The sequence below is a fragment of the Hakea prostrata genome, chromosome 8, assembly GCF_041222555.1.
Source record: "Hakea prostrata isolate BN-2017 chromosome 8, UWA_Hpros_2, whole genome shotgun sequence".
Classification (NCBI taxonomy): domain Eukaryota; kingdom Viridiplantae; phylum Streptophyta; class Magnoliopsida; order Proteales; family Proteaceae; genus Hakea; species Hakea prostrata.
Window position 1 is genome coordinate 19037895 of NC_142607.1, and position 25593 is coordinate 19063487.

The 25593-nt window shown below is 37.7% G+C and overlaps 1 protein-coding gene across 1 annotated transcript in view; it reads right to left on the minus strand.

The window, feature by feature from the left end:
* Window positions 1–25593, minus strand: part of LOC149007380 (uncharacterized) — a 64832-nt gene that overhangs the window by 11648 nt on the left and 27591 nt on the right. The window contains exons 7-10 of the mRNA XM_089166212.1: window positions 19683–19744; window positions 18508–18576; window positions 18039–18144; window positions 6124–6194 (exon numbers count right to left, since the gene is read on the minus strand). Of these exons, the coding sequence (XP_089022338.1) occupies window positions 6124–6194; window positions 18039–18144; window positions 18508–18576; window positions 19683–19744 (308 nt within the window). The remainder of the gene's footprint in view (window positions 1–6123; window positions 6195–18038; window positions 18145–18507; window positions 18577–19682; window positions 19745–25593) is intronic.

The following is a 25593-nucleotide window of genomic DNA, read 5'->3' on the forward strand; positions in this document are numbered from 1 at the left end:
GATGAAGATCACCTATACTATGGACAAGTTGGCCAGGCTATATGTGGATAATGTGGTGAGACTGCATGGTGTACCGGTTAGCATTGTGTCGAATAGAGATCCGAGGTTCACCTCTCGTTTCTGGAATAGTTTGCAAAAAGCCCTAGGTAATCAGTTGAATTTGAGTACTGCTCATCATCCGCAAACCGATGGACAATCGGAAAGGACTATATAGATTCTGGAAGATATGCTTCGAGCGTGTGTCATTGATATGAGTGGTAACTGAGATGACCACTTAGCCTTGCTGGAGTTTGCATATAATAACAATTATCAATCGATGATTGGAATGGCCCCGTTTAAAGCTTTGTATGGGAAGACGTGTAGAACTCCTATGTATTGGGATGAAATTGGGGAAAGGTGTGTTCTTGGCCCTGATCTAATTGAAACCACATGTACTATGGTGGATATGATTAAAGAAAGGATCAAAACTGCTCAATCTCGACAAAAGTCTTATGCGAATAAAAGAAGGTCAAATCTGGAATTTTAAGTTGGTGAGTGAGCATTCTTGAAGGTTTCGCCTATGAAGGGTGTCATACGATTCAATATTAAAGGGAAGCTTAGCCCTAGGTACATTGGACCCTTTGAGATTACTGAGAAGGTTGGACCAGTAGCTTATAGGTTGGCTCTTCCTTTATCTCTAACTAGTGTGCATGATGTATTCCATGTATCTATGCTAAGGCAGTGCTTAGCAAGCTTTGAGTAGTTGCTCCAACATGAACCAGACGGTTTGAGTGCGGATTTGACCTATGATGAAGAACCGGCTGAAATTTTGGACTGAAAGGATAAGAAGTTGAGGAATCAGACTATACCTTTGGTGAAGATCAGATAGAAGAATCATTCATTTGAGGAAGCATCTTGGGAAAAAGAAGATGAGATGCGGACCAAATATCCCCATCTTTTCGGACTTAAAGGTACGTTGTAATTTCGGGGACAAAATTTCTTTTACGAGGGGAGGGATGTAACAACCCGCATAATTCTAACCCGGATTTCATATTGCAGGTCCGATAACCCGAAGGTCAAGCTGAAATAAGTTGTGGAGTATCCAGATAGAATTCCATGATCCATACCCAAAATACATGGATCTGGATTCTCTTGATGAAGAACCTGCCTTGTTGGGAAATTGGATCCCTAATGAAAGTCAAGAGGTGTTTGAAGATGTTTGGATGAAGGTAAGATCTCCCCCATGTGTTGTTTAGGGTTAGGTGAGAATCAACCCTTTGAGCAAAGCACCGATGTACTAAAAGTACTAGGGGGCGGTTGCTTAAGGCGGTTGATTGGGCTAATCAACTGCCCCAAGCAACCGCCATGGTCTGCTTGCGGGAAATTGCCCTAATTTGCTCTATGTCCTCTATAAATAGCAAACCCCGTCCTTTTAACTCATTATTATATTCGAGATTGCTGTTGTGGATGGTTAGGAGGCAGAAGACATGTGCTGGAAGGTGAGAGAAGTGTGGATTGCGATCTGGATCCTTTCCCCCGTCTGTTTTGTGAATCTAATTGAGGTAAGTGAATCCCCTTCAATCCATTCTCTTCCCTCAGCTTTGGAATGGTGTAGATCCATCTCCTTTAAGTTGGGGTGACCTAATTGTGATTAGTTATATTCCATAATCAATGATATTGAGAAGGTCATGTTTGAAAACGAATCCCTGCATTCGAATAAAGGATGGATCTAATCAAGGGAGATGAATTGGGTTATGGATTTATGTTAATTTTAGGTTATTGATTTACACATTTGTTATAGACTAATTAAGATTGAAATTTGGATTAAGATCATCTCAAAACCGGATTGAAATTGGATGATCAAAAGTTTGAATTTCGGATCTGGAAGACTGCCTGTAATAGGCGGTCGCTTGGGGCAGTTGCTTAACCCAACTGACCGACCCAAACGACCGGCTGAGTCACAGTGGTTGTATGAGATTTATGTTCGCTTTTATTTGACTCATGTCCTTAATGTATTCTTGTAACCCTATGTTTAGGTGTTCCTAAGTCTACTAGAAGTCTTGTAATTGTGTTTTGATTGCACTCTAGTAAGCCCTTACATAATTACAGGTAAGGACACACTATATTGTTTATATGTAATAACATGCTATATGATGAATCAGTTTATTCTTACATTATTTATTGATCATGTACCTTGTTGTTGTATAATTTATTGTTGTTTGTGATGTTTTTATATACTTTATCACTTTATGATATTGAACAACTAATTATGTTATGATGGTAAATGATGTGGCATAGTTGTGATGGAAAGGTATCCAATTGGGTATCCTTGCTTGAGATATCAGAGGATTGTGATATGGGACACATACTCACTAATGCCTCCAGCACTATCATGACTGCAGGATGACATTCCTAGGGAGTCTAAAATTGCATAGCTAGGTACCCTACATGCTATTACCCTTTTGGTAGGGGAATTGAAGCCGAATGACCCGTGACAATGGTGACATGACTCTGTTTCATCCTACAATGGTAACTAGTCCATGCGAAGACTCAGTGGTCCACTGTTGATCATGCAATGGTAGGGTTGCATATGTTAGGGTTGGACTTATGGACGTCCAAGGAGCAGCCCAGGTGTCGTGAGGAGTCATAAGAGCATTCCGCCTCAATAATATGTGGATAACCATAGGGTTAGGAAGTGGAGTCCAACAGCGGTAGCCAATCCGTGAGGGTTCTCATTCCTAGATTGCAAAGGACGCAAAACCGAGTTGGTTGGTGTCATAGGGGAAGTATCGGGACTTCATATAGTATGTTACCAGTATGACCTTACATTGGATTAAAAACCCCAACATGCGCCAGTACTCATGCCAATGGTCATGGTAAGAGAGTGTTGACTTAAACCCCAGCCATGGATGCCTGCTGAGGACTTAACCCCTTCACCCGAGATCCCAATATAAGTAACCAGTCCGTGAGGGATCAGAGTGACTAGACCTACCGAGAGTAGGGCTGGTGTTATATCTTAAAGCATATCAACTGTTTAGAGACTTGCATAATTAGATATTAGTAGCATTTATATTATAGCATATCATTCATTTCATATATGCATTGCTAATTGTGTTGACAAATGTATGAGAAATGTGTTATCCTTACTGAGTTCATCAGAACTCATTCCTTTCTTTGTATGTTATATTAAACTATACAAATGGTAGCACGTCGTCAAAAACCAGAGAAGTTCTATATGGGTCCAGCTACTTATTTGAAGAGGATGTGGCACTGTCAGTGGGAGACGGAGATGTCGTCTACGAAGCCTCCTGCGGATGCTTGAAGTGAGCTTATAGCACCCATTGATGGACGAAGAAGGCATATCGTCCGACATTTTGAGAAGTCTTTGGAGAAGCACTGGAGGACTCCCATTCTTATTAAATTAGAAGAGAATACCATAGTTTAGAGAAAGAAACTGGAAAGAAGATTATTTAGTTTATTTTTGCTTTCGTTGAACTCCTTAACTTTGGATTCATGATTCATGATTTCTTTCATTTGATCCCTTTATTTGATTGTTTCCTGTTAAGCCTTTTCGGCAACAATTCGGAATCCAGGATAGGATGGATTGTCCGAACTTCGCCGCTCAGCCCTCTAAGAGATCGACCTCTAATAGGGCTGCTGCGAGTTCCACAAGTTTAGGGAGTCTTACAACGTTCGTTTTGGAATTGGGCGCTACAGCTTGTTTAAGTCTCTCCTCCTATCTTCCCTATTGGAGTATTTGGACTCCTGTAATCCCTTTGATTAATTATTTGAACTTACTCTTGCTCTTGATTATATATTTCTTGCATTATTATTATTGATGGGTAAGACCATGGATCTTGTGACAGATCGCACCCACGGGTCATCGGGCGGGTAACTGAGACGAGCGGGTGGGGTGTGACAATACCAGTGCTATATGCTTTGTGTTCTAATTTTCAGGTAACTCCACTAATTCCAGATATATTTACTGATTTTATTCTTAAAGGCTCAACTTGACTTCTGGTTTTACTAATCAATTACTCAATTCAGTCAATTTACAATTTCCTAGTAATGCTATTACTAGGAAAACTACTAGTTCAATACATACCCCAACATACCATCTCTTGTAATTTTACATAGTTCTTTCTGCTCTGATCTGCTGAATCTATGGAGTTATTCCTATTTCTGTTCTCACAATTCCATACCCACATAGTGGTCCTGTTTGAGCAACATTCCAACTATATTTCCATAGTTCAAGACTTCAAGTTCAGTATTCACCATTCAGCAACTCAATAGAACTTTTCTCAAGTAATACATAAACACCAAGAAGTTACTTTGGGTCTGGCTCAGATCACTCCTCGCAGGCATTCAACTAGAATATTTATGTAGAACTTGGGCTGGACTGAACCAGCATCTAACAGACCAACTGGACCAGGTCAAATCAGCTCATCTAGAAAGACCAAAAATAGGTCAAACACTGTTTGTGTGAACAGTAAAATGGCCCTTTTTTTGGGCCTAGAAGGAATATTATTTGAAGATCTCGTGGGGCCAAGAGTAGACCATGTGAAGATCTTTTATGAACACTGAAGACTGAATACTTGGGAAAAACTTTATTAGATTTTATTTAGCTTCTATTTAGAGCTTCCTAAGTTTATAGAAGTTAGTTTCTATAGTATTCATGCATGTGGCTGATTTATAAAACCCAGATCTGATTTCTAATTTTAGTAAATAAATTTTCGTTATTGCTGAGAATATTAGCTGGCTCAGCAAAATCTAGTAGTTTCTATATCCTACATAACTTGGAGAGCAAATATTAGCACTATAAAAATGTAATAGGCTGTTCCCAGCCCATAGATTTTATGAAATTGATTAAAGAAGCTTTCGTATGCATTATTCTCTTGTCTCTTGCTTGATTGATAAGACAGGTCAGGACCATGTTGTTGAGAGCTAAATACCTAGGGGGAACCTAGCTGAGAGAGTTGGACCACCTTTATCCCTTTACTTTCTATTTTCCTTTTTTTTCTCTTCTTCCCTTGTTCAAGCCTGTGTTGAAGTTGCTGCTGTGTTAACCTATTGTTGTCCTACATTCAAATCCTCATCTAGTTAGTCTCTATCATATTTGGCTGCTTAAACTTCCAATTATGTCTTAGTTCTGATTTTTCAGATTTGTGGTTTAATTGGGGTTGAGTCATCCTTGAACTTAGCATTACAATAGCCAATTAGCAACCTGAAAAAATATATTCTAAGAATTCCAAGGCTATTTTGGTTGATTCCAAAATTTTCTAGTCCTGCATTTTGTTTTTTGGATTGTGGGATATTCTGGCACTAGTATTTTAGACTTACATCAGAAACTGTGAAATTCAACCTTCTTAAACTAATAAAGACAAAAAATTGGAAGAAAAGAAAAATATATTATTAAACCATAGTAGGTGACCACTTGAAGCAAATTAATTTTAAGAAGACTGCTTTAAGATTCCTAACAGAAAGCATATTAATTCTGTAATAAAATTAATATTAGTAAAAATAGTTATGTTGACACTAACATGCCTATGCTGGTAAACAGGTACGAGTTTTCACTCATAGACATAGCCAATCAGCAACTACGAAAATATATTCCAAAAGAGGCTAGATGCTGGGATTCTCACTATATGAATAAATTAGAAGTCATTACATAATTTAGAAGAAGATTCTATAAGTACTCTAAAAGAGATCACTTTACTAACCTAGAATCAATTTTTGTAACTTTTCTGAAACAATTCCTACTTTACTGCCATACATGGAAGAATTGGGAAGAATATAATGTACATCTATGAGACTTGTAAATTTTTGAACAATGATGTAATACAGAGAAGAAGAAGAATGGAGAACAACTGGTGCAGCCAAAAATGACAGAGGATTCAATTATCAAAGAGAATACTAGTTACATAACCACAGATTGGAGGAGAAGCCAGAATACCGAAAAGGCGATCTCAGAATTAGTGCCAGGCAATAACCTTAAGATTGTCTTTGGGTCTCAAGACATAATTCTAACAACAATAATGGGACAGTCCACATATATAAGGTAAGAAGTTATCAAGAAAACCTTATTATATTATAGCAGAAAAGAATTAACAAAAACAACTGTAGGAATTAAAAAAATTTGATCACCTGTAAGCGAGCCATGGTCTGTATGCCATCCACACCACGACGACATGGAGCCACTATCCTGGGTACAGTTTCTGTAAGATGGGCATCTACTTGTTAAATTGCTTTCATATAAAAGCTCAAACCAAAATTTCTAATTGCTCGAAAAAGGATACCCAACTGCATAATATTGTCAAAACTTCCTGATTTCAAATATTTCAACTGAAAGGAGTTTATGCAAATCACAATCTTGCCTTGAAAAAATATTAGGTACCCTTAATGATCTCCTGAAAATAGCATTGCAGGATATACAGTTTCAGGTTAACTAAGGAGCCCCCAGCCCCAACTCATCCAAGAAAAACTCCTTTGAAGAACACTTTTTTAGACAGGAAAAAAAAGGTAAAAGACCAGACCTCAGAAGCCTCAAAAGGAACCTGATAAAACCCTACTAATGCTTCCCAAAATCAATACAAAAATTACAAGAAATAACACTGATAAACTGGTTTTAATGGTGCCAGTCACCCCCACACCCATAAGGTGTCCCTCAACCTACGGCTGCCCAAGAAAACTCTCAAAACATTCCCTACCTCTCAACTCACTTGTCCCTCTATTTATTACTCCCAACTAACCCTAATTCTTTCTCCTCCACAAGGCCTCATCCTAGGGTCCTAACAACTACCGGCCTCTCGAAAATCACCTTGTCCTCAAGGTGAAAGAAAATTGAGGTTTGGTCGTCACACTGCACATGCTTTCCACATAAACACACTAGGTCAGCTTCTTGAATGATAGCCGTCATTGGCATCACATTCTCTGGGTAACCCCACAAATTTAAGTAGCCCATATGAAGGAAAAACCTTGAAAATTGGAGCTGATGGAAAGAACACACGAGGAGTAGTCATTCGACTGGTAAAATCCACGAAACAGGGGTTGTTGAAGTATATGCAAGTCTGGACTATTTTACTGTTCACGTGAACAGTAAAAACTGCATAGTTTCTATTTCTAATGTAGGAGTCTTTCTACATAAGTTTTGATAGTTTCTAAAAAGCATAGTTTCTATTTGGGTGGTAGTTTCTATTTTTATAACTTTCTATTTTAGGAGCTAGGAAGTTACTAAAGCTGTAATTTTTTGTTTCTTTTTTTCTAGAGGACAATTACTTGTCTCTCAAGTTGTATTAGATTCATTAGAAGCTATAAATAAAAGGGCTCTATAATTCTAGACTCTTCAAGCAAGAATCATAGACCTCTTCTACTGGTTCTTCATCTCTCTTCTCTTATTCTTCTTCTTCTCTCTTTTCTCTGTTCAAGTTCAACTACTGTTTTGATTATGTTACTATTCACGTGAACAGTAACATGAATAGTAAAATAGTCCAAACTTGCATATACTTCAACAGGGGTCTTTCACTCAACCATCAGACTCAGGGGAAATGGACCTAGTCCGTCCATAAGCCTCCAGCAAACCCTTGCGAACTACCAAGTTGGCCCCATGAGCGTCGTCCACTGCAATGGTCTGAAGAGCAAAATCTGAAGAGGACGATGACAGAATACCCTCGATCCCAAATTTCAGAGTTTTTGGTTTAAAAGCTTCTGCTGTGAGTCTCAGAGAAGTTGTCCGAGAACAGTAGGGGAATGTTCGGTCGAGCATCGCGGTCCTAGTATCCTGTCCCTTTGTGAATGAAATTAACCCCGTGAGAAACATCAGATCCTTGCGCTTCTGCCGCACGAGCAACCTCTTCAGTACAACCGCCCCAAACGTGCGATCAGTCCTTTATGCGAGAGCCCCAAAACAGATCTGCGACAAGACTGGAGAAATAGCATCAAAGCTTGGAGTGATACACTCGGTCTTGAAGATTCTGTCGCTGGCAACGAAACCCACACCCATCGCAATGCTGCAACTCCAATTTCGCTGCCTGTTTTCCCTCTCAATTCTGCAAGGTTGAAGACGATCACTTCCTCCTCTTGTGGTTCGGTCAGACCCTGGTTCAAGAAGTGCTTGGTTCGGACTGGTATGAGTCTGGTTTGTTGATTGTTTTAGATTATTTAAGCCCATAATGGAAATGAGAGGAAATGGGTTTTGGTGTAACGAAATGGGCCAGGCCCATGATAGATATTGAAATGGGTGGGGTCCAAACAATTAAACCCATGGGTGAAGAGAAATGGGTTGATCGTTGGTTTGATTGAAGGGATTGGGTTTTAGGTTATGAAACTATAATGGGCCCAAAATAATTCTTTTGAATGGGCTAGGCATAAACACTTAAAATCGTGGGTTAAGAAATATGGGTTGGATATTGCGTTAATGAAATACGATGGGTTTGGAGTTAATTGAATGGGTTGGGTCCATAGTGTTGCTTTGGAATCGGTTAAGCTTAACCTCTTAAAACTATGGGCTAAGAAAAATGGACTGGAAATTGGGCTAATGAAATAGGCTGGGCTTGGGGCTAATAAAATAGGTTGGGCCCAACGAGGTTTCTTTGGGAACCAAGCGGCCCAATCTTTACATTTGGTTCGTTTGGGCCCTATGTGGGAGGATAAGTGTACCTGAGTTGGGCCCAATTTAGAAGAACCTGGGCTCGTAATTGGTGAACCAACCCCAAAAAACCTTAACCTACATCGTCTTCTTCCTTTCCTGTGAACATAATTCTTCGCCGCCTACAACTTGCCACCGACTGTACCTGGCCTCCTTCGTTGCTTCTTCACTTCACCACATCTCGATTTTATCATAGAATATTTCTCCTCCACTCTAATCCGGTAGGTATCCTCACTCAATCCTATCTTTGTCTTTCTGCTCCACATTTGGTTAGGCGTGACTTCAGTAGCCGGTGATAAGCATGCATTTACCATTATTTATTTGATTTAATTTCCCATACTTATTTAATTGAAGAGAGCTAATTGAGTATTTTTGTGTATTTTTCAAGAATAAGGTGATTTTGGATATTAGAGATAATATGAAGTAAATTTGGCAAATATATTAGATATTGGTGGATTTTAAACCATGGCATTCAATCTTGCTGCCCAAGAAATCATGAAAAGTGAGATCTTAGCCTAATTGGAAAAAGGTGGAGGTCTAAGGAACAAAATTGGTAAAATAAATCTGAAAATCGGGTAAACAGACCTACCTTCAGTATTTTGGGCATATCTCTCTCATACGAGCTTGGATTGCAGTGATTCAAGATGTTATGGAACGATATTGAAAATATCTACAACTTTATAGTTTTGAGTTTTTCCAAAATCCGAAAGAATAAAGGTCAAGTCGACGGGTAAAGAGAAGGGATTCATTGTGTGCGGGATACATAAAAGAGAAGCCAGCCACATAGAAGAAAAGAAGACGGCGAATGCGGCTCTCATTGCTAAAAAAGAAGACCACACCTCTCTCTCTCTCTCCCCCTATGTTTCATCTTTCTTTTTCTTATGAACTTTGTGATAATGAGTAGCTAGTTCCTTTTCTTTGGGATGTAGATGAACCATGCTTATTTCATTAATTTGATTGTTCTATATCTTTTAGTTGATTGTGTTTGAGTTTGGCCAAAGATGTTCTATAGCTCAGCAAACTAACCGTGCCAAGCTTCCGCGATGGACGATAGTCTTGCAAAAATAGGGAATACCTAGGAAGACCATCCATAATTTGCTTTGAAGTGTAGAGTTATATCGGTTAGGGAAAAGCATTGGGGATTCGAAATCCCAAAGATCTTCACATATTCATAGTTAACATTTTTGCATTAATTAGTAGATTTAGTTAAATTTAGTTTTGTTGAATTCAATCTTAGTGACTTAGCCTTTTAGTTCCCCATAGTTCGACCTCGTACTTTCTGCTTGCTAGATTAGTATAGGATTTTATTTTTGATTGGTTAGCGACACGATCAAATTTTGAAGTCACTAAGATTGAATTCAACAAAACTAAATTTAAACTAAATCTACTAACTAATGCAAAAACGTTAACTATAAATATGTAAAGATCTTTAGGATTTCGAATCCCCAATGTATTTTCCTAACCGATATAACTCTATACTTCAAAGCAAATTAGGGATGGTCTTCGTAGATATGCCCTATCTTCGCAAGACTATTGTCCTTCGCGGAAGCTTGGCATGCTTAGTTTGCTAAGCTATAGAACATCTTTGGCCAAACTCAAACACAATCGACTAGAAGATATAGAACAATCAAATTAATGAAAAAAGCATGGTTCATCTACATCCCAAAGAAAAGGAACTAGCTACTCATTATCACAAAGTTCATAAAAATAAAGATGAAACATAGGGAGAGAGAGAGAGAGAGAGAGAGAGAGAGGTGGTCTTCTTCTTCAGCAATGAGAGAGATGAGAGCCGCGTTCGCTGTCTTCTTTTTTCTCAGTGGCTGGCTTCTCTTTTATGTCTCCCACACACAATGAATCATTTCTCTTTACCCGTCGATTTGAACTTTATTCTTTTGGATTTTGGAAAAACTCAAAACTGGAAAGTTGTAGATATTTTCAATATTCTTCCATAGCATCTTGAATCACCGAAATCCAAGCTCGTACGAGAGAGATATGCCCAAAATACTGAAGGTAGGTCTGTTTACCCGATTTTCAGATTTATTACCAATTTTGTTTCTTAGACCTCCACACGTTTCCAATTTGACTAAGATCTCACTTTTCATGATTTCTTGGGCAGCAAGATTGAATGCCATGATTTAAAATCCACCAATATTTAATATATTTGCCAACTTTACTCCATATTATCTCTAATATTCAAAATCACCTTATTCCTGAAAAATACACAAAAATACTCAATTGGCTCTCTTCAATTAAAATAAGTATGGGGAATTAAATCAAATAAATAATGGTAAATGCATGCTTATCAAATACCCCCACACTTGAGTGTTTGCTAGTCCTCGAGCAAAACGAAACAATAAATGCAATACGGGAAATAAATAAAGAAAAACCTCACTCACTTTCGTAGGAATCACGGTTGCACTTAGCATGTACAACAAGCCTTTAAACCCCTAGGTTACCCTAGTGGACGAGTTGTATCTCATGAGTGTTTGCAGAGAATATACACACAAAATTCTTAAGTGCTCTTCTAATTATTCTGGCAGTAATAATAGTAAAAAGATAGATTCCAAGACAAAGACACTCCACTAAAGATTGAAAGGGAATATAGGCACCCCCACACTTAAGCTCTTTACACCCTCTCTTGAGTCTAGCTCTAGGCAAACAATTCAATCAAGAAGTCTCTTCTTATCTTCAGTCGACCAGTTCACCCTCAGATAAGACTAAACTAGGTACCAAATAATACCAAGAACTCAAGATCTAAGCAATATTGACCTTCTTAGACATTTCACCTTTATAAGCACATTAATTCACTTCTTTCTTTAATGGTCACAGTTCTAGTCCGTGCAATGTCTTGCCTCTTAAGCTTTCTAGATGGCCTATGTAACGAGTGTTGGGTCAGCCGCTCTCAAGCCAGATGGCCTTAAGGGACTAGGTGTAGAATACCCCTCGAATTTACTTACTCAAGCCAACTAGGCTACAGGCCAAGACTGGACCAAAGACACCCCAACTGTTTGACACGAAGCACGATGTTGGTGACACCGAGACCCGGTTACTAAGAAGGAGGTCTAACCTTTAAACTTCAGCATATTTTTTTCCTTTTTTTTTCTTCTTTTTTTTTCACATTATTCTTCAATTCACTTTATATTTAAATAGTCTAAAATCGGTCTCAACTTGTCACCATAAGCATAAGGCAATATAAGACAACTAGATGGTCAAACCTTTTGGATTACCTGGAGTTCCTATTTTCCAATTCAACCTTAGTCTCAAAATGTAAAACCCATTACTATTCTCTCAAGAGGGTGCTCATTACATCAGATGGGATTTCTAAAACACTTAAACTCTCATTTTGTATCTAAGCAAGGAATTAAAACATTTATCTTACCAAAGCCAGAAAAAATTGGGCACTTTTTATTTTTGTGACAATGCTCTACCAACTATCAACAAGTCTTACTCGAGTTGACACCCTCCACACTTAAATTATGAAATGACCTCAGTGCATGCAAGATATATAAAAAAAATGATAGAAGCAAATAGAGGAAAGAGTTTACCCGATGTTTGAAATCATGATAGAGCACGCAACAGTAAAATCTAACAACAAACAAAGAAAAGAGAAGAAAAAGAACAAGAAATAACATCTAAAAGAATGGGTTGCCTCCCATAAAGCGCCAAAATTTGATCGTATCGCTAACCAATCAAAAATAAAATCCTATACTAATCTAGCAAGCAGAAAGTACGGGGTCAAACTATGGGGAACTAAAAGGCTAAGTTACTAAGATTGAATTTAACACAACTAAATTTAAACTAAATCTACTAATTAATGCAAAAACTTAAACTATGAATATGTGAAGATCTTTGGGATTTCGAATCCCCAATGCTTTTCCCTTACCGATATAACTCTACACTTCAAATCAAATTAGGGATGGTCTTCCTAGATATGCCCCATCTTCGCAAGACTATCGTCCTTCGCAGAAGCTTGGCACGCTTAGTTTGCTGAGCTATAGAACATCTTTGGCCAAACTCAAACACAATCAACTAAAAGATATAAAACAATCAAATTAATGAAATAAACATGGTTCATCTACATCCTAAAGAAAAGGAACTAGCTACTCATTATCATAAAGTTCATAAGAAAAATAAAGATGAAACATAGGGAGAGAGAGAGATGTGGTCTTCTTCTTCAGCAATGAGAGAGATGAGAGCCGCATTCGCCGTCTTCCTTTCTTTTCTGTGGCTAGCTTCTCTTTTATGTATCCCGCACACAATGGATCCCTTCTCTTTACCCGTCGATTTGACCTTTATTCTTTCGGATTTTGGAAAAACTCAAAACTGGAAAGTTGTAGATATTTTCAATATCGTTCCATAGCATCTTGAATCACTGCAATCCAAGCTCGTACGAGAGAGATATGCCCAAAATACTGAAGGTCGGTCTGTTTACCCGATTTTCAGATTTATTACCAATTTTGTTCCTTAGACCTCCACCTGTTTCCAATTAGGCTAAGATCTCACTTTTCATGATTTCTTGGGCAGCAAGATTGAATGCCATGATTTAAAATCCACCAATATCTAATATATTTGCCAACTTTACTCCATATTATCTCTAATATCCAAAATCACCTTATTCCTGAAAAATACACAAAAATACTCAATTAGCTCTCTTCAATTAAATAAGTATGGGGAATTAAATCAAATAAATAATGGTAAATGCATGCTTATCAGCTGGCAGTACTTCATCCTCCGTTCGATACTCCTTTCCAACCTTCTCTACAGCCCGATTTGGCGATTCATTTGCATTGATACTATACTCTGATCCAACCTGGTTGGTGTCTATTTCCATATTTGATCTCGATTGTCTCCCATCGCTAAACTCACATCTCAAGGCTTCTTTGAATCATGTCCAAGTAAATGCCATCCAATTCTTGCAATAGATCCAGTCGAGTGCCTCTCCTTCCAGATGTTGGATCGCCACCCCCAACCACTGCTCTTCCTCAATCTGGTTCTCCCAGCAGCACAAAAGAAGCTCAAGAATCCATCTCTGAACTCCTCCTTCACCAGAAAACGAAGGCAGTGCCATCACCTCCCTAGATCATGAATGCTCTGATGCCAGTTGATAAAACCTTACTAATACTTCCCAAAATCAATACAAAAATTACAAGAAATAACACTGATAAATTGGTTTTAATGGTGCCAGTCACCCCCACACCCATAGGTGTCCCTCAGCCTACGGCTGCCAAAGAAAACTCTCAAAACATTCCCTACCTCTCTACTCACTTGTCCCTCTATTTATTACTCCCAACTAACCCTAATTCTCTCTCTCTCTCTCTCTCTCTCCTCTACATGGCCTCATCCTAGGGTCCTAACAAAACCAATAGGCAAATTGTCAGAACTAAACTTATGGCAATGACAGCAACATAAACAAACTCGTAGTCTATAATCAAGAGGTAAAACTGACATAGCAAACTGATCAAATCCGTTTTGAGGTGAGATAATAAACCAACAGATCCTAGACATCTGACAAGTCAAAATGTCATCATATGGTCCTCGGAATTGCAAGCATAGAGCTCAGCCCATAAGACGCAAGTGGAAGTAATTTTACAATGACTCTTTAAACCACTGGCCCTCTGGCAGATACAACAGCATGACCATATGGAAAGTATTTACGGATATCATCCATAGTTCATACTAGAAATCTAGGACTGAAAGCAATAATTAAGTTTCCCGAGTTTTCAGTTAGAAAGAAAAAAGGGCATATTACTGGCTAAAAAGAAGCCCTAAAATAAAAAAATTCAGTAGCTTGAATATGTTTCAAGCCAAAGACCATGAAGCGAAATGCAACTTCGTGACACCTTTACATTTCAAATACATTAAAGGGGAATTTTCACTCCCTAGAAGTTAAGAACAACACAGACAATTATTTATTAGAAAACTAGCCATTTTCTGTAAGTTTCAAACAAGGTAAGAAATATCGCTAAAATTGGTGCGTCGCTGGCTACCGAAAAGCGCAAAACCCTGAAATATCAGCAAACTATTGCCGAAATTTCAAGGTATTTTGGTCTGGTGTCTTGACTTTCGGTCTTCACGAGGCTTCTTCTCCTGAGGTGGGAGCATATGTATTTGGCCTTTTGTGGTAAATGCGGTTGAAAATTTTAAATTAATCAATCCAAACGTGATACCCAAGTTCTCCAATATGCTGTTGGTACTTGGTTACCGTGCTCAGCAAAGTCTGGATCATCGCTAACAAATGCAAAGAAGAAGTTCGCCGGTTGACGGTCGAGTTAGTCAAAGAAGAGTTCACTTAGTGAAACAAAGCAAGACAAGGGAGGAGAAGAAGATAACGGGAAGCCGACAATCAGAAGTAGCAGCGGTTTAGGGCTTTGGTGCAATCAAAGCCATTTTCTTCTTCTTCTCTTCTTCTTGATCAGAAAAATTGAGAAATGAAAAGGGGTTTCTTCCTGTAATCTGCTTCGATCTTCTCGATCGGTTTAGGGCTTTGGTGCGATCAACACCATTTTCTTCTTCTTCTTCTTGATCAGAAAACTTGAGAAACAAAAAGGGGTTCTTCTGTAATCTATTAGTTAACAGAAATTAGGAGTTTCTTCCTACAGATTTCAAAGATGGAGATGAAGGTTCGAATGAAAGAAAGAGATATTTGACGAAGTTTCCCAAGTTTTGCTTATATTTCTCCGATTCGCTGGAAAATCAATTTTTGGTAAATATCATTTTCGCCCTCAATTTTAGTTCGCTACCTTCTGAACCGGGCGAATTTAACCTACTTTGGGACAAAATTCGCGGAAACTTCTTACCATGGTTTCAAAGACCTGTCATAAGAGAAATTACTTATTTAATCACCAGCAAGTTTGTGGAGCACGGAGAGCAGAAAAGAAGTTATATAAAATTTAATGATCTAAACCAAATTTTACAGTTAAGGTTTCTAGAACGGATTCCCTAAGGGCCTGTTTGGTTACGTGAATCCAGAGGATTTCATGGTTATTCTTGATCCTTCTATTGCACTACCTACCTTTTTGTTAATCTTGGTCAGATCAGATCCGAAAACGAAACCCTGCTTTCGTAAAAAGGGTTGATCTAATCAAGAGGGAGGTTTCTGGATAACCAATTTGATGTCTTTGTTTAGGTTTAGTATCACGTTATGGGAGTAATAGATTCGAGATTCGGATTATGATCATTCAAAATTTGGATTGAAAACGGATGATCAGAAGCCTGAGTTTCGGATTGAAACTCTCTGTTTTTGGGGCGGTCACTAGTGGCGGTTGCTTAACTTAAGCGACCGCCCGAGCGAACTGGCTGGTTTCCAGTGACCAAATGGCTTTTGGTTTTGACCCGATTTGATTCATTTGACTTATACCTTATTGTAACCCGGTGTATAGGTGTCCTCTGTTTGAAGAGAAAGTTTTATAACTGTTTACGTATTACTTTTTACGGACGAATTACTTATATGCAGGTAAGGGCATACAATCCTGTCTTTAGGAATTGACTTGAACATGCTAATCCAGTGTCTGTTATTATTAATCTTTCATTTTATATGCTGTTGTAACCATGTTTAATCTGCTGATCTTGTTTTATGACTGTTGTTTGTATTGTTTATACATGCACTTTGTTGATTATGAATGTGATATGATGTTGGTTGATAGTACGTGGTTCTGATGGAAGAGATATTCTAATTGGATATCCTAGCTTGGGATATCAGAAGGATGTGGTATGGGACACATGTCTGCTGATGTCTCCAGCACTATCATAACTATTGGATGACATTCTTAGGTAGAGTCTAGAGTTGCATGGCTAGGTACCCCACATGCTACTACCCTTTCTGTAGGGGAATTAAAACCGGATGACCCGTGATGATAGTGATGTGACGATGGTCCACTGTTAGTCATATAAATGGTAGGGTTGCATATGTTAGGGTTGGGCTCATGGACGTCCAAGGAACGGACCGGGTGTCGTGAGGAGTCATGAGAGCATTCCGCCCCAACAATATGTGGATGACCACAGGGTTATGGAATGAAGTCCAATAGTGGTAGTCAGTCCGTGAGGGTTATCATTCCTAGGTTGCGAAGGATACTGAACCGAGTTGGTTGGTGCTATAAGGGATGTATCTGGACTTCATGTAGTATGTTACCTTTATGACCTTGCATTGGATTAGAAACCCCGACATGCGCCAGTACTCATGCCAATGGTTGTGGTGAGAGAGTGTTGACTTAACCCCAGCCATGGTTTGAGAGCCAGGTGTGGACTTTCCATTTTACCCAGGATCCCTACAGAGGTAACCAATCCTTGCCAAATCAGAGTGACTAGACCTACCCAAAGGAGGGCTGGTGTATATCTTAAAGCATGTCAACTGTTAGAGACTTGCATAGTTAGATTTAGCAGCATCCATACTTTGCACTCATACTTATCATATATGCATTTCTGATTTGTTGGACATATGGATGGGAATTGTTATTGTTCTTACTGAGTTCTCCAGAACTCATTCCTTTATTTGTATAAGTTTTATTAGTCTGCACATATGGAGGAAATGTGTCGGAAGATGGATTGGTTTCCTATGAAGAAACCTTCCTGTATGAAGAAGATGGGGCACCGGCAATGGGAAATGGAGATAGCCTGTGCGGGAGCTCCTGCGAGTGCATGAAATGCGGTTATCGCACCCATTGATGGGCAGAGGAGACAAGTTGCCAGACAGTTTGCTCAACGAATGGAGAAAAAACTGGAGGACTCCTTTTTAGAAATTCATGAAAAACATTACTTAGCTTTAGAAAAAGAAATTGGAAAGAAAATAATTTAACTCTTTTTGAATTGCTTCCTCTGAACTCGTATTTTTCTAATTATTATTCTTTCATTGATTATTTTATTGGAGTATGTGGACTCCTGTAATCCTTTAATTCATTAATTGAACTATTCTTGCTTTTGATTGTCTTTATTTGTATTTATTATTGTTGATAAACTAAAACCGTGGATCATGTGACGGATCACTCCCACGGGTTGTCGGGCAGGTAACCGAGACCGGCGGGTGGGGTGTGACAACCCACTTCAATTGTGTGTGACATCCATGTTAACAATACATTTTAGAATTTTTGGAAACCTTTATCTTTTATCAGGGATACAATCCTTCTTTTTGCATTTTTTCCCATATCTTCTGTAAAATTTTGACTAGTAAACTATAGGAAGTAATACATAATCAGATTGGAACAGATTTTAATCAGACATCAAAATCCTTATTGGATCCAATTATCACTTATATAGGGATCGGTCCAGTTAGGCAGTTATCGGATTGGATCTGCATATTTCAGTATTGATTTTGAATCAGATCACGGGTGATCCAATCAAAGTCTAAACTGATACAAGTCTAAGCCATTGGTGAACTATGGATCAAGTTATGATAATAAGTATGAAGGAAGTTAACAATCACCTCTCTTCGGCAGGAAAATAATATAGCAGACGACCTTTATGACACCGAGAATGCAGAAGTATTTCCTCTAGCCCTTTGCCATCATACACTGCCCTCCTTCTGGATACTGATAATTGAACGTTCTGGTCAGTTAATAACTCAGAACTCCATTTTGAACAAAAAGAAACAGAACCAACACTAAAGACATACTTGTGTTTGCACTAGGGAAAAAAAAAAGTAGCTTTGAACTCCATTTTGAATGAAAAGAAACAGAACCAACACTAAAGACATACTAGCGTTTGCACTTGGGAAGGAAAAAGGAAAAAGGTTAGCTTCAGATAAAAACTTAAAGAAAATAACGAACTTACTTATGAATGCCCAGAGGCTTATTATTTCAGAGATTTTATCTTACTACTTAATAAGGAGTTTCAAAATTGGGAATAGTAAGATGTAGACGATACAACTACAAAAGTTACAAAATAGTTCATACCATATTGATCGCAATGAAATGCCAGCATCAACCCTACATCGAGCATCAGCTTCCCCAGAGATTTGAACGCTGCATCAATAAAAAGGTTAAATAACCAATATACATATATAAATTGTTTATTTCAAAGTACAATATTTTCCATGTATAGAATATGGAACACTGACAAAACAGTACATCTGAAAGGTAGCCTGGTTGATCAAAACAGTCAACTATCATGCTTCTCTCTGAAATTGACAAAAGTAATAAGCTCTCTCAACAATTGAAGAAGGAGAAAGCCTTTCCTATGGGTGTGGAAATGTAACTAAATAAGAAATACAGAATAGGGCCAAAAGTGTATATCAAGGTGCCTCTAGCTCCTTGTCAGACCATTGGCTTTACAAGGGCCTGTGGTACCCACCATCTTTGCTTGAAGCTCAGATCTTCTTCCTTCGCCCAAAGTTTTCATATCAATTAACCATATTTCAGTTTATCCCTTGCGAGCAGTGGATGTTCTAAACTAGCTAGATTAAAACATAGGCACATGATAAGCAGCATGGTGACGCACATTCCTGTGCATATTCTGATGCACAGACCATATGATATGATCAAATAGGGTCAAAGATTTTAACAGTATGAAATTCCATGTGAATAACCAGTGGTAATAAAAAAAGACAAAATTAGATATGCCAAGAAAGCATGACTAGGGATTTCATAGTTGTCATGGCAACTAGGCAACCTGGGTTTGGAAGGGCCTAGGCAACAAGATGCTTTTGTAGGTGTCTGGGCATGTAGGGTATGACTATATAATATAGCACTGAAATTTATTACAAATAGTGATAATAGAACTCATATGGAAGTGAGATGATATGATTATGCTAGTAATCACCTAATATGAGAAGAATCAGCATATAATCAACAATATATTCAGGATATAAGTATACTGATCAAAACAAAACAGCAAATAGATTTCACCACAAACTAAAGAAAGTGTCAACAAGATGTCTCATCTCCTTAGATCCAAGATAGAGCCTTGATGTCTAGGTGAACCCTTGAGGGGTTTTCATGGTAGTTCCACACATTGACTGGCTTTTATGGTCCACTTAGATCAACAAGGCAACGAAAAATACATTCTTGACATTTTCAGAACAAGGAATAACACAAGTTGAAATAAAGATCACCATGAGATGTTCACATACCCACTTCAAGTTCTGGCAAAGCATTTCCAGGCCATATATTTGGTCGACAATATGATGCGTAACTACATAAATAGCAATAACACAATTAAGAGAATTGTGTGCTTGTATTAGTTGTATACAAAGACCATTACTTTTAGCAAGTAAGAATATATTTAAGAGAAAATAGTTTACTTATTTTCCAAAGAAAAGCATAACAAGATGCAGAAAAGAAATGAAGTTCTTAACTGTGCACAATTGATAGTAATACCATAAGAGAGGGTGAAGTTGGCACACCAAGTTTGCACATTAAGCTCAAAGCCTTGCAGTTGATGTTGCTACCATACAGCCATCATTGCTGTTGTTGGTACTTGATACCATAATCAGTTTGCGAGTTTGGAATATTCAGTTCTAACAACGTGAGCTGGCTTCAGGGGAAAAGATGCATTGTTCTTACAGTTAAGTAAGGGAGAGGGGGTAAATTTTCTTGTGGCACGGTTATGATGACAAGGGGAAGCTCTCTTCTTCTTTTCTACTTTTGCCTCTTTCGACTTTATCGTTTTCTTTGTGTATTTTGCTATGATACAAGGTGCATGCAACAATTTCAACAGTGATAATGCATATTTATTTTGTTTCCCCTAATGCTTACAGCCTTTGAGCAATGGAGAAGGACTAAGCACTGACAGGGTGAAAGATTTTTGGGGGGGTGTCAGATTAGCTCTAGAAGCCATTTCATAGGCCTGCTTCTTCATGATTATATTTATATCATATCACAAGGTCCTAAGTCAAAGCTCCCATGACAAAGAATGTTTTCATCGCATGCATTCCTAATAGAAATATCTTGATTCAGCATATTTTCTAATCTCCATTTTTGTCCCTTCATCATTTTTTCTCTAAGGGATGTATGTTTCATTTACATGTCTCCTGTTTAAGTAAAAGTGGACCTCAGGACACATTAAATTTACTGTTCTTAGTCTGAGTTTTACCCTCAATTTTACCCTTATTTATTATTCCTATTTTTCTTGAGTCTTCTCTTTTAAGCCAAATTGTTTTTACAACTTCTGGTCTATTGACTTTATTTGATTTGGAGAAATTTAATGAAGCTATTACTCTTCTGGTTATAACTGTTGCTAGAAGTGACCCCACAATTTGGTGCAGTTACATAAATAGAACTTTGGGCTACCTACTGATTGAGATTGACCTTGCAATGAATGAACATAATCATTTGCTTTAATTTGGCTTTGCACGATTATGTTACACATTCTGGGATTCCCTAGCAGATAGATACAGGTAGGTTATCCAGACGGTACACCATCTTTAACAATGTGGAAGTATAAAAATGGTTGATGAAGATTTGGATTTTGTTTTAATTGCCATTGTCCTTAACCTTATACCTACTCTGTATACCATAAAGAAGTTCTACAAAAGTTCAGGGTTGTAATAACTGACTTTTATATTTATGTTTTAGGTAATCTACCAGAACATTACACTATAAACCACAAAGATATTGCCTTTACAAGATCTCTAAATGGTGTCAAGGAACCTTGACACTGATTACAGCCATACACCCATATGATCAAGAACAAGTAATGTTTCAGCCATCTAACTTTAAAGCATAGTTATATTAGGCATTGTATGCTAAAACCTCTATTTCAGAAAGAAAAAAATAAAAAAAATTCAAAGATATTACTCTTAAATAGAGTAATAGTTTATTTCACAAACAAATTTTTTGCGCCGTTGCCGGGGAGGTATTAGTCCATTTTATTTTTCTCATTCTTAGGTAAATCGAAGTGTTTAAAAAAATAAAAAAAAATTCAAAGATATTACTCTTAAATAGAGTAGAAACAAAAATGTATAGTAGTCCCCACTCTACTGCAGAATCCCTATGATTTGATTGTAGGTGGCTCCAAAGATTATACGTATTCTCTTGTTGTCAAACCTATAAAGCGCTCAGCTATACGACAACCTTATGGCTTTGGAATCATTGTTTCAATCTTTGTGGTGGGGAAATTCACTACTTTCCTTTTTGTTTTTATTATTTTCTTTTCTTTTAATCTTTAGTTACTTTATTTTAAAAAATTTAAAAACTCATTTTTTCATAAGAGCCTTTAATTGCATTAGGTGGTTAGTGCATGCGTGTTTAGACTCATGATTCCACAAATAGAATTGTCCAAATGTCTACCTCCACCAAAGAGTCTTAGAGATAGATTTTATCCAACTCGATCTGCACAACCCTCCTGTATACGTTTACTTGATGTGAGGGGTAATAATTTTGAACTTAAATCTCATTATCTATCTATGTTACCCCAATTTCATGGGTTATCTGATCAAGATACATATTTGTTCCTTAGGGAGTTTTAGGAGGTTTGTGTCCTTATGAAGGTACAACTCTCTGATGATGCCATAAAACTACGGTTTATTACATTTGCATTAAAATACCAAGCCAAAAAGTGGTTTTACAACTTACCACGTGATAGCATTACCACATAGGAACAATTCGCTGTCCTATTCTTGAAAAAAATTATTTTCTTTTTCCAAGACGAATAAAATAAGAAATGACAATCTTCAATTCCGTCAGAAACCCAATGAGTCCTTTGCTAAGGTAATGGAGAGGTTCCAAAGCCTTCTCCAAAAATGCCCTCACCATGGTATAGAATTATGGCATTTATGAGGGCATCAATTATCAAACAAAGCAACTTTTGGAATCTATGTGCCCCAAAGGATTTACATCGTTCACTGATGATTCCAAAGCTTGAGAATTTCTTTTAGACCTACCAAATAAAACTAGAGAATAAGAGTCAACCCAAGAATCTGAAAGGACTAGTAGGGGATATTTTGTTGATAGTCAAGTTCATAAGGATGCACAAATAGATAGTCTTTTGAAAAAGTTGGAGACTTTGGTAGTTAAAGTTGCACCACCACCACCAAGTCAAGCACATTTTATTAACAAATCTATTGCTATGTGTGCATGGTGTCTGTCTCCTACACATGTAATTGAGGAATGCCCTAGCTATTCTGGAGGCCAACATGAAAATGTCAGTGCGATGTTTCCAAACCCGTACAATCCTGGGTGGAAGAATCATCCTAATTTTTTATGATCTCAAGGGCAAAACCAAAATGGATTAAGCAATTATTCCACACAAAATCACTTTGGTGCCCCTCAAAAAACAAAGTGCACAATGTTCTCATAATCAAAATTTCCAGTTCCCTCAAGACCTTAATTTTTAGAATGCCAATTTAGCTAGGCCTGCCAATTCACCTATTGTGCCTCGTATGCCTCATATTGCACAAAATCAATCACCACCTGGTTTCAATAGAGGTAATAATCCAAAGTTTTCTCGTCTTTCTACCTTAGAGAAGAATATGGAAGTACTTTCCAGCACCATCATGACTTCTATGCATAATATGGAAATACAAATTTCCACTCTTGCAAGTGCTTTGTCTGAGCGAGAAAAATGTAAAATGCCTAGCCAGCCTGAGTTAAATCCTAGGACTCAGATTCAACAAAGATCACAAAATTTACCAAATCAAATCAACCAACTTGAAACAACCTCTTCTTCTTAGAGCCAATTACTTTTGCGTAATGCATTGAGAAGTGGAAAAGGGTATTTAACAAGTAAATCTCCTATTACTGACTAGAGCAAAATTAGTGACCATCGTGATGCGGAGAATGTTCAAGTATCTCCTAATGAGGGTTTGTCTGAAGAACCCTTAGAAGTTGAGGAGGAACCAATTACTTTAGAGGTACCTAAGTCTAATGAACCATTATCTGAAACCCTGAGAAAAGAACAAACTTCGAATGAGAGATCTTATGTACTTAAGGCCCCTTTTCCTAGCCGATTAACAAATAATAAAAGGAATGAAAATGTTGACAAAATTTTAGAAGTTTTCAAAAATGTGAGTGTCAACATTCCACTTTTAGATGCTATTTCTCAAATCCCTTCTTATGCTAAGGTTCTTAAAAACTTGTGTACACAAAAGAGAACCACGAATGTCCCAAAGAAGGCATTTCTAAAGGAAACTGTGAGTTCAATCCTCTCAGAACAAGTCCCAATTAAGTATAGAGATCCAGAAAGTCCAACAATTCCATGTGTTATTGGTGACAAAAAAAATTAGAGCATGCTTTACTAGACTTGGGCGCTAGTGTTAATTTATTGCCATATATTGTTTATAAACAATTGGGTCTTGGGGAACTCAAACCAACCTCGGTTACTCTCCAGTTGGCTGATAGATCTGTTAAAATACCTAATGGAATAATTGAAGATGTGTTAATTCGAGTAGGAGAATTTGTTTTTCCTGTTGATTTCATTGTCTTAGACACACATCAGTTACAAATCTTAAGGACCATTTTTATGTGATATTAGGGAGACCGTTTTTAGCTACAAGCAATGCCCTTATTAATTGTCGAAATGGTCTTTTGAGGTTATCATTTGGGAATACATCTGTTGAGTTCAATGTCTTTAGGTTGGGGAAACAACCAAACTTTTTTGAGAATATTAGTATGTTGCAAAGCATTTTTGATGATATTGATTTTTCCATTGAAAAAGGTTTTGACGATGATTTTTACACTTGTTTGGAAGAACTAGAGGATATAGGGAGTGATTTTTTTTTTCTGATATGGTGAGCTTGCAACAATTTAATGAACCACTTGGTAAGTTTTCTAGAAATCTTCTTGTCCCATCTGTGGTTGAGGCCCCCCAACTCGATTTGAAACCTTTGCCTTTGACTCTTCGATATGCTTTTCTAGGCCCCAATGAAACTCTTCCTGTAATCATTGCCTCTGATTTTACCAAAGACGAAGAGGATGAGCTTCTTAGTTTGCTTAAAGACAATCAAGAAGCCATAGGTTGGCAAATGGCCGACATTAAAGGAATTAGTCCCTCCGTAGTTCAACATCATATAAATTTGCTTGATGGATCCAAACCCTCTAGGGAGCCCCAAAGAAGGGCTAATCCTGTGATGAAAGAAGCCATGCATTTCAACCTCTCCCATTATCCATGCATTTCAACACTTATTTGTGAATGGCTTCTTTCATCACAGGATTAGCCCCCTCTCCCATTATCCATGCATTTCAACACTTCTTTGTGAATGGCTTCTTTCATCACAGGATTAGCCCTTCTTTGGGGCTCCCGAGAGGGTTTGGATCCATCAATCAAATTTATATGATGTTGAACTACGGAGGGACTAATTCCTTTAATGTCGGCCATTTGCCAACCTATGGCTTCTTGATTGTCTTTAAGCAAACTAAGAAGCTCATCCTCTTGGTCTTTGGTAAGATCAAAGGCAATGATTACAGGAAGAGTTTCATTGGGGCCTAGAAAAGCATACTGAAGAGTCGAAGGCAAATGTTTCAATTCGAGTTGGGGGGCCTCAACCATAGATGGGACAGGAAGATTTCTAGACAACATTACCAAGTGATTTATTATATTGTTGCAAACTCATCATATCAAGAAAAAAAATCACTCCCTATATCCTCTAGTTCTTCCAAACAAGTGTAAAATTCATTGTCAAAACCTTTTTCAATTGAAAAATCAATATCATCAAAAATGCTTTGCAACATACTAATATTATCAAAAAAGTTTGGTTGTTTCCCTAACCTAAAGACATTGAACTCAACAGATGTATTCCCAAATGATAACCTCAAAAGACCATTTCGACAATTAATAAGGGCATTGCTTGTAGCTAAAAAGGGTCTCCCTAATATCACATGAGTTTGGTCCTTAAGATTTGTAACTGGATGTGTGTCTAAGACAATGAAATCAACAGGAAAAACAAATTCTCCTACTCGAATTAACACATCTTCAATTATTCCATTGGGTATTTTAACAAATCTATCAACCAACTGGAGAGTAACCGAGGTTGGTTTGAGTTCCCCAACACCCAATTGTTTATAAACAATATATGGCAATAAATTAACACTAGCGCAGAAGTCTAG